The sequence below is a fragment of the Rattus norvegicus genome, chromosome 7 (assembly GCF_021556685.1).
Source record: "Rattus norvegicus strain SHRSP/BbbUtx chromosome 7, alternate assembly SHRSP_T2T, whole genome shotgun sequence".
Classification (NCBI taxonomy): domain Eukaryota; kingdom Metazoa; phylum Chordata; class Mammalia; order Rodentia; family Muridae; genus Rattus; species Rattus norvegicus.
In genome coordinates this window covers 16049542-16060000 of record NC_141540.1, presented here as the reverse complement: position 1 = coordinate 16060000, position 10459 = coordinate 16049542, and the positions used below count along the sequence as shown (strand labels likewise).

General features: G+C 44.4%; 1 protein-coding gene across 2 annotated transcripts in view; it reads left to right on the top strand.

Moving 5' to 3' along the window:
* Positions 1-10225, top strand: part of Slc1a6 (solute carrier family 1 member 6) — a 28908-nt gene extending 18683 nt beyond the window's left edge. For both annotated transcript variants that reach the window (NM_032065.2, XM_087559238.1), the window contains 4 exon segments: positions 3044-3277; positions 4823-5017; positions 8339-8473; positions 9878-10225. In NM_032065.2, the coding sequence (NP_114454.2) occupies positions 3044-3277; positions 4823-5017; positions 8339-8473; positions 9878-10073 (760 nt within the window). In that variant the 3' untranslated portion in view covers positions 10074-10225.
* Positions 10226-10459: the final 234 nt, after the last annotated feature.

The window sequence follows — 10459 nt, the reverse complement described above, 5'->3', positions numbered from 1 at the left end:
GCTTCCTATAACCTGGAAAGGCTACAGTCATTATTGTGGAGAAGGCAAGGCAAGCGCTTAACACATCACATCACAGTCAAGAGTAGAGAGAATACACACATGAGCCCCTAACTGCTTGCTTGTTTGCTTGATTAGTACTCAGCCAGCTTCCTCTAGTCTTATGTAGTCCGGGGCCAAGTCCATTAAACAGTGCTTCCCATAATGGTCCGGATGTTCCTATATCAATTAGCAGTCAAGACTATCCTGCACAGACATGTCCACAGGTCAACTTGATCTAGACAGTTCCTCACAGAAACTATTCTTGGTTGATTTCAGGGTGCGTCTAGTTGAAAGTTCAAATTAACTAGCACAGGCAACAATTTGTGGAAGTTTTGAAGGCCAGAGATAGGAGATGTCTTAGTGTCTTAGGGTTTCTATTGCTGTGAAAAGACACCACGAACATGGAAACTCCTATAAAGGGAAACATTTGATTGGGGCTGGCTTACACTTCAGAGGTTTAGTCTATTATCATGGCAGGAAGCATGGCAGTGTACAATCAGACATGGCGCCGGAGAAGGAGCCAGGAATTCTACACTGGATCTGTAGGCATCGGGAAGAGAGAAACACACTGGACCTGGTTTGAGCTCCTGAAACCTCAAAGCTGCCCCACCCCCCCAGTGACATACTTCCACCAAACGAGATCATACCTATTCTAACAAAGACACACCAGCTAATAGTGCTGCTTCCTCCTAGATATGGGGGCCATTTTCAGTCAAACCATCAGTCTTAATAAGGTCTAAGGATGGGATTCTGAAGGGAATAATCATCAAGAGTCGAGTTGGAAGAGTATTCAATGAGGGAAAGACCCCAAAGTTTGTATGCTTTGGCACCGTAGGAACTTTTCTGCTAATCAGATGAGCAGTGGGGTGACCAGGGGGAGGCAGATACACTCATGGAATCCAATTGTATCAGTTAACTTTCTGTTGCTATAACAAAATACCCAAGAAGACCAATTCAAAGGAGGAAAGGTTTAGTTTGCCTCACAGTTATTCAGGTCTTAGTGCATGATTGGTTGGTTCCATTGCTTCTGGGCTACGATGGTGAATGAATACAGCCAATGAAGCTGTTAACTTCTAGGAAGAAGGGGTGGGGGACAGTGAGGAACTAGGGAAAAGATATTCTTCAAGGGCAATCCCCCTGCAGTGACCTGTTTTCTTTAACTAGGCTCTTCCTATAATTTATTCCCAATAGCTCGTTCAGCTATGAATCCATCAATGGATAACTCATAGCATAGGTTGGAATTCTCATGAACAGTTAGCTTCCACAGGTCCCACCTCAGACCACTGGTCCCACTAGGCGTCAAGCCTTCAACATGTGAGCCTTTGGGGAAAATGGTTTGAAAGCAAACCCTAACACCAGTGCTATTTAAAAATATTTTATTTAATTTATATGTGTGTCTGGATGTGAATGTGGATGTGCAGATGTGTCCATGGGTGCCCACAGAAGCCAGAAAGAGGTTCCAGATCCCTTGGAATTGGAGTTAGAGGTGTTTTTGATTTCCTAGTGTGTTGGGTGGTTTCTGAAACCAGCTCTTCATCACTGAACTCACAACCATAGGGCCATTTCCTCAGTGGCCCAGTGCTGGTTTTGATGCTTGGGAAAGGTTGGGTGGAGTTGGGGACTTCATGATAGGAACTGTCTGGCTCCAAAACAATATATGAGTAAAGCCTTGGGAATGCCAGCTCTAGACCAATCTGGAGGTTCCTCAGAAAAATTGGACATAGTAGTACCTGATGACCCAGCTATATCACTCCTGGGTATGTACCCAAAAAATGCTCCAACATACAACATGAACACATGCTCCACTATCTTCATAGCAGCCAGAAGCTGGAAAGAACCCAGATATCCCTCAACAGAAGAATGGATACAGAAAATGTGGTACATCTACACAATGGAGTACTACTCAGCTATCAAAAACGACTTCATGAAATTCATAGGCAAATGGATGGTACTAGAAAATATCATCCTGGAGGTTGGAGAGATGGCTCAGTAGTTAAGAGCACTGTCTGCTCTTCCAGAGGTCCTGAGTTCAATTCCCAGCAACCACATGGTGGCTTACAACCATCTATAATCAGGTCTGGTGCCTTCTTCTGGCCTGCAGGCACATACATGCAGGCAGAAAGCTGTATGATTTATATATACATAATAAATAAATGTTAAAAAAAAGAAAATATCATCCTGAGTCAGGTAACCCAATCACAAAAATCACACATGGTATGCACTCACCGATAAGTGGATATTAGCCCAAAAGCTCAGATTACCCAATGATACAAACCACAGACCACATGAAGTTCAAGAGGAAGGATGACCAAAGAGCAGATGCTTCAGTCCTTTTTAGAAAGGGGAACAAAAATATTAATATGAGGAAATATTAGACAAAGTTTGGAGCAGAGACTGAAGGAATGGCCATCTAGAGACCACCCCACCTGAGAATCCAGCCCATACACATACAGCCACCAAACCCAGACAATCTTGCTGATGCCAAGAAGTGAATGCTGACAGGATCCTGATATAGCTGTTTCCTGAGAGGTTCTGCCAGAGCATGACAAATACAGAGGTGGATGCTGGCAGCCAACTATTGAACAGGGTCCCCATTGGAGGAGTTAGAGAAATGACTGAAGGAGCTGAAGGGGTTTACAAGTGCATAAGAGCAACAATGCCAATGAACCAGAGCTCCCAGGGTCTAAACCACCGTCCAAAGAGTTCACATGGACAGATCCATGGCTCCAGCTGCATATGTAGCAGAGGATAGTCTTGTTGGGTGTCAATGGGAGGAGAAGCCTTTGGTCCTGCCAAAGCTCGACCCCCTAGTGTAAGGGAATGTCAGGGTGGTGAGGCAGGGAGGGTGTGGGGGAACACCTTTATAGAAGAAGAGTGAGGGGGAATGGAATGGGGGTTTATGGATGGGAAGGGGGATGACATTTGAAATGTAAATAAATAAAAGAATATCCAATAAAAATTAAAAGAAAAGAATATCACCCTAATAAATATGTGCCTTGCCCAGGTATGCACCAGTGGGCATCCTGTTCCTGATTGCTGGAAAGATTCTGGAAATGGAAGACATGGCTGTCCTTGGAGGTCAGCTGGGCATGTACACGCTGACTGTCATTGTCGGCTTATTTCTTCATGCTGGTGGTGTGTTACCCCTCATCTACTTCCTTGTCACACATCGGAACCCCTTTCCCTTCATCGGTGGTATACTACAGGCACTCATCACAGCCATGGGTACCTCTTCCAGGTATGGCCTTTCCCTGCACTCTCCCTGGGTCCATTCTTTGTCTTTCATTGGTTTTGTTTAGGTATCCTTCTCCCCACCCGCCCAAACATCTCTCCTGGTTGTACAGTAGAATGGGGGAGGTGGGGGGCTCTTGAAACGTCCTACAGGTGGCCTGTATTTGAGGATATAGTGTTTACCCTGTGGTGATTCTCTTGACTTCCTTGTCTCTTTTCTTGTTTCTCTAGTTTATAGGGAAGAGATCCAGGTGACAGTTCTGGGTTTAAGAATTTTACTTTGGACATACCTTTCCCAAGCATCAAGAGTTTACTCTGCGAGTACCGTCAGTTCAGAGTCTTAGCTTTCTTCTGTTTGCGCTTCTGTTTGACTTCTCCACATCAGTACCCCCTACCTAGGCAAAGGTTGATAAAGTGATCCTCCTTAATCTCTCATCAAATTCAAATTCTGATCAGTTTAAGTAAGTATCCCAAGAGCCAAACAGAAGAAATACCTTATTATGCTCGTGGTGATAGAGAATGTATTTGAATTTTGATCTGCGACTAAATAGGATTGATAATACAATACCCACAATTAAACCCATCTGATCACTATGAAGCTATTCAGCCTATGCTGTTTCTGATGCTTGGGAAAGGTTGAAGTAGCATTGGGTGCTTCCCTGTAGGCACTGTCTGCCTCGAAGGCCAAAGACTGTGAATCCAAGCTTCAAGTTTCATGACACAAAGCTGACTGCACAGGGCCCAGTTCTTGCAGACCAGATGATTCCAAATGAAGTTCCTGCTCTTTCCGTTGAAGTCACTAGTTGATGGGAGTGCTCTCTGGGTAGTGGTTGAGGGGAGACCGCGGCCTCCTCTAGATGGTTGCTCTCTGTGCAGACACACTCTGTCCTTTACCGCTCTAGTTTCATTTCTGTTGCTGTGTTAAAAATACCTCGGCAAAGGGCAACTTAGCAGAGGTGGGGAGAGATTTATTCGGCTTACAATTCCCTGTTACAACCCATCACTGTGGGGAAATCAAAGCAGGAACTTGAAGCAGCTAGTCACACCACACCCAGGAACAGAGTAAATGCATGCCCGCCTACTGCTTACTTACGCTTAGTTTGATTTCTCCACATCAGTACCTGCTACCTAGCAATGGTATCCCCTGCTGTGGGCTGGGTCTTCTTGTATTAGTTAAGGCCATCTCCCAAAAACAATTCCTATAGGATAACCGCTTATCATAAGCCTTGGTGACACTCTTCCCAGGTAATTCCTGCTTGCCAAGTTGACAAAGTTACCCATCCCATTTACACAGCCTGGGTGGGACGCGTGTCATAAACCATTGATGTGAATGGGCCAAGAGACATCTCTTTTGGGGAATCCCCACTATGAGTTCTCTGCATAGGAGTCCCTTTCCCATGCCCAACCATCATTCTCAGTTTCCACTCCCTGCTCAAATTCCAACCTGCTCTCCATGTGCTAGAAGGGAGCCCTCCTTTGGCCCATTGCTGCCATTGCCCCTCCCCCATCCTTGAATTCCGTATTCTCAGCCTCCAGAGCTCTCTTCCCTCAGCTCTGCAACTCTGCCTATCACTTTCCGATGCCTGGAGGAGGGCCTGGGTGTGGACCGCCGCATCACCAGATTCGTGTTGCCTGTGGGGGCCACTGTCAACATGGACGGCACCGCGCTCTATGAGGCCTTGGCAGCCATCTTTATTGCTCAAGTCAACAACTATGAGCTGAACCTTGGTCAGATCACCACAATCAGGTGAGACGATGATGTTAGTAGCTGGGAAGGACAGAGGCTGTGTGTACAAATTTCCTGTTTATAGTTGCATCTCATTTCTAAGTTATATAATTATGTATATGCACATATCCCAAAATCTGAAATAAGAAAGTAACCTGGGAAACATTTCTGGCCCCTAGTATTTTAGAGAAAGGATCAGGATGCTCAATACCATCTGATTCCAGGCTGATTTTTTTTCCCACTCATGTTGTTTACTATTTGCCTATCATGCAAGAATGGAAATGCAAACTCTGTGAAGGAAAAATATTTTCTTTGTTGGAAATTTATATAATTGTCACATCTTAACTTAAGATACCATCATATGATCTTTCCCTCCCTCATTTCCCCTTTTTCTATCTTTCCCTTCCTTTCCTTTTTCCTTCTCCTCCCTCCCTCCTTTCTATCTTTTCCTCTCTTTCTGTCCTCCCCGCTTCTTTCTTGAGCTGGCTGGCCTGGGATTCTGAGTTGCCGGGACTGTGAGCGTGTGCCACAGCCCCTGCGAATTAGATGATGTTTTTGACTTTATAAGGGTGTGAGTGTGATCCATGTTCAGTAGAAATCACATTTAGTATTTTTAAGAGTGTTTTCTTGCTCTGTGTGTACATATGTGTGCCCATGTGAGTCCATGCTTGCTACATGTGTGAAGGTGTTTTCCACGGTGAGAGGAGGGCTTCAAGTTCTTTGTCAGTGGAGTTTCAGGTGACTGCTGGAGGTGGGTTTTAGGAATAGAGCTTGGGTCCTCTGCTAAAGCAGTAAGTGCTCTTAACTGCCGAACCATCTCTCCAGCAACTTGATTTTAAAGAATTTAAAAGACATGTGTTTTTATGTATGTATGTATGTATGTATGTGTGCCACAGTGCATATGTAGAAATTAGAGGATCACTCATGGGATTCAGGTTTGTTTTAACTTTATTTATTTATTTATTTATTTATTTATTTATTTATTTATTTATTTATTTATTTTTATTATATGGGACCTGGGGATTGAACTCAGGTTGTCAGGTTTGGCAGCATAATATTGTTACCCTCTGAATCACCCCTCAAGTCCCTATACTTCATCTTTCCCTGGGTCACTGACGTGGTACTGTGGTGGTTTGTTTTAATTGTCAACTTGGCAGAATCTGAAGTCAGTGTCTTTTTGGCAGATTTTTTTTTTTTATCTCAGTCACAGAAATGAAACCTGGATGGGCACTGACCTGGGCTCGCTCCTGCTCACAATGAGAAGGGAGAGTTGTCTGTCATTCTTCCAGTGAGGGCGGAGAGGCTCTGAGTTCATGTGCCAGCGGTAAAGCTCAGGAATGGGCTACTCTCGCCCTAAAGTCCGTTATTAAAAGCCAGTCTGAGGACTTGCTCAAAACCATTCTGGTAAAGCATCCTCTGGGGTAATCATCTCCCCTTGTCCTATGTGTATGGCTATAGAATCTAGAAAAAGCTTTCCTAAACTACTGGGAAGAGAGCTGGCACCTGGACAGCACAGCTCCCTTTTCTGGTGAGCTTAGTGGCCTTTACAATACACACCACATCTTGCTGGGCAATTAGAGTTGATGTTGGATTTTTTCTTCGATAATCCACTTTTAAAATTCACTTTTCACCCCAGTCGCAGCCCCACTCCCTCTTCTCCAGTCCTACTCTCATAAACCCTTCCCCTTATTACCACCTCTCTTTCTCCTCAGAGAAGGGAAGCCTCATTGGGTGCCATCCCACCCTGGGATATCCAGTCCTAGCAGGACTAAACACATACTCTCCCTTTGAGGCCCAACCAGGCAGTTCAGGGAGGGGAAGGTGCACATTTGCTACAAATGGGTGAGGGGACCTACATGCAGGGCCTGCATGCTTCTTGGCTAGTGGTTCAGTGTCTGTGAGCACCCATGGGCCCAGGTTAGTGGACTCTGTAGATCTTCCTATAGTTCCCTGGACCCCTCTGGCTTGCTCAGTTCCACCCCCCACTCTTCCTCAAGACTTCCTGTGCTCTGCCTGATGTTTGGCCGTAGGTCTACACATCTGTTTGCATCTGTTGGTGGATGAAGCCTCTTAAGAGACAGTTGTGCCAGGTTCCTGTCTGTATGTTTCTGGTATTGCAGGGAAGATGGGCAGAGAGGTGGCCAGACCTGATATTGGAGTTTTAACACAGGCCACCCTTGACCCATTAGACCCTACTTTAATTTTCAGGACTAGAAATGGAAACCAGGATTAGTATATGCTAGACAGTTGCTCTACCCCTCAGATGTACCCTTAGCTTTTTATTTTTTGATGGGCTGGAGAGATGGCTCAGAGCACTTTCTGCTCTTGCAGAGGATCTGGGTTTGATTCCCACTACTTACATTACTTAAAAATCTTACAACTGCTTATCACTCCAGTTCCAGGGGACCCAATGCTCTCTTATGGCCTTCATAGGCATCAGGTACACATACAGTACACACCATACATGCAGGAAAACAGTCATACATACGAAATTAAGAAAATAAATAACTTAAAAAAAATCGAGAAAAATAGGCTCAAAACCTAAGATGGGCCAGAATATTCTTAGTTTCAGTGTGGTAAGCTGTCTCTGACTACTTAAAAAATTGCTACGGTCTTTTCCAGCCACAGCTTTCCTGCATGATAGCTGACAAAAGTTGAATATATGTAAGGTGTGTTTCATGGTTATTTGCTGAATGTGCACTCTGTAAAATGATCGTAACAGTCAGATTGATTACTACATTTATCTCCCCCTATAGTTTTCTTCCATCCTGCCCTCTTCCCTCCCCCTCTGCTGCCTGTGTCTTCTCTTCTCCCCTCTCATTGTATCTTCTTCTGCCTTCTTTTCAACTCTGTCCCTTACTCCTTTCTTCCTGTCCCTTACCACCTTCCCTTCTAATCCTGATGTCCTCTCTTTTTCTTATCTCCCTCCTTCTGGCTCTCTCTTCTCTCCTCTTTCCTTTCCTTGCCTTTTTCTCCCTCCTCTCCTCTCTTGTCTGTCCCTCTGTTGTCCCCTCCTTTTCTTCTCTTTCTCCTTTTTGATGGTGAGAATAGACTTAAACACAGCATCATTAGCCACACTCTCCATGACGTACATTCATCCCAGAGCTCATTCATCTGCTATCTAGACATCTTGACCCTTTGACAGATGTTTTCCATCTCCAAGCCAGTCTGCCCAGCATCACACTTTCAACTTTTTAAATTTAGTTTCACACCAAAAGTGAGATCATATAGTGCTTTTCTTTCTGTGTTAGCTTGGGGATTTAAGATGCTCTTTCCTTCCTGATTTTCCAACCTTCTGTTCTTTCTTTCCTCCTGGATTCCGGACTCTTTTCCCATTTACAGCATCACAGCCACAGCTGCCAGCGTAGGAGCAGCTGGCATCCCCCAGGCAGGACTGGTTACCATGGTGATTGTGCTCACGTCTGTCGGCCTGCCCACAGAGGACATCACATTGATCATAGCTGTGGATTGGTTCCTGTGAGTTTGCTTTATGTTTAACCCTGGGCCCATCTCTTCTCATAATTTTTTTTCCTAAGGGATTTTGCAAGGACAGAGTTGTAGGGTGTTAGAGGGTGAGGGAGGCATTGGGATGGTCTTCTAGTGATGGCCTCTAGACTGGAACCTGGAGTGATGAGGATTCAGAATAGAAGGTCTCTGTCCAAGAGCCAGACAACTTCTCTTCAGCCTGTTGCTTATAGAAAGCACACAAAGGTGTTTAAACATATTTTTCGAACTCAAAAATTTTAAAACATTTTTCCTTAGTGAAAATGCTAATTCTGAAGAATTTTAGAAGTGAGAAGAAAATACAGGTTACCTGTTCCATTAAATAGTAAAGAATTTTGGCTTATAAAATCATCTGTGGTGATGGACAAAAGAATTTTGGTGGATTTACAATCTGAATGCTATGACCAGACACATTTTCTCTCTCTTCTCTCCTCCCTTCCTTCCTTCTGTTCTTTTTCACTAATTAGGCTTGTTCTTTGACAATTTCATACATGTATGAAATCCTCCCTCCTATTCTCTCTTAATTCCTTTTCACCCCTGTCAACCTTCTTCCCTACAACTCTTCTTCCCACACTCACATTTTTCTTTGTGACCCACTGAGTTGGAACCGAGACATTTGTGTGTCTTGGTTTCGAGACTAGGAGCTTAGTAGGTTCATGAGAGGGTGCACACCTGAAGACAAGACTTCTTTCACACAGTCTATCAGTAGCAAATAGTTCAGCATGGAGAAGCCCCTTTCTAATCACTATCCCTTCCCTTCCTCTCCTGCTCTCTCCTTCCTTCCTTCCCTTTCTTTCCTCTTTTCCTCCTCCCTCTGTCCTTTTCTTATCTTCAATTTTCCTCTTCTTTCTTTCCTTTCCTGTTTTCTTCCTCTTCCTGCATCACTTTGTCTCTTTACCATTTCTTCTCTCTCTCGTTTCTTTTTTTATAACATGCTATTCACATAAAATGTTGATCCCCAAATGGGAGTCGTGAGCAAGAAAAAGTCCCATTTGTACAGAAGGACTAAAATTCTACATGGACAGTCTCCAGCCCATCCTACACAGACTCATATGTACCTATATCAAACATTCAAGTATAACAGTCTGCATCAGACACTCATGCCTAAGACTCTCTCTCAGATCCTAATGTCTCACAGTCGATATCAGACTCTCATATCTAACCACCTCTAAATTAGTATATTTGTAAGCAAGAGTCACATATCAGAGAATAGATCTAAGGATTTCAAGGATATTGTTAGGAAGGAAAACTGAGAAAGAGTTGGACCTGTTCAAAGTCATGTGGTTATAGATTTGACTGGAAGCATTCCTAGTCTACACTTGATTCTTAAAGGAGCTTTTCATGCCCCCACCCATTAATCTATCTATCTTCCACCAGTGATCGACTTCGTACGATGACCAATGTACTTGGGGACTCAATTGGAGCAGCTGTCATTGAGCATTTGTCCCAACGGGAGCTGGAGCTGCAAGAGGCTGAGCTGACTCTACCCAGCCTGGGGAAACCCTATAAGTCACTCATGGCACAAGAAAAGGGGGCATCAAGGGGTCGGGGAGGTAATGAGAGTGTCATGTGAGAAGCTTCTAGCTCTTTGTCCAGGGCGGAGGGAAGGGGCTGGGAGGGGAGTCCTGGGGACAATCTGTTGCACAACTGACTGTGGGCTGCACATACATGTTCTGTGTGGGTTCTCTGGGGACTGCTGAGATAAAAGAGAAGGAATGAAAGGTATCCAAGGTGTATTCATCACTGTTGCATTTGTGTGCTCCAAATACAAGAACAACATAAGGGAAGAAAGATTTATTTTGCCATATATAATGTTCACCATAGTGGAAAGGCACAGGAGAAGAGAGCAGCTCACTTCATGGTGGTGGTCAGTAAGCTGAGACAGGAGAAATGGGAAGTGACCAGGGCAGGATACAGCTTCCGAAGACCATCCTGTGACTACTTCCTTCAGCCATACCC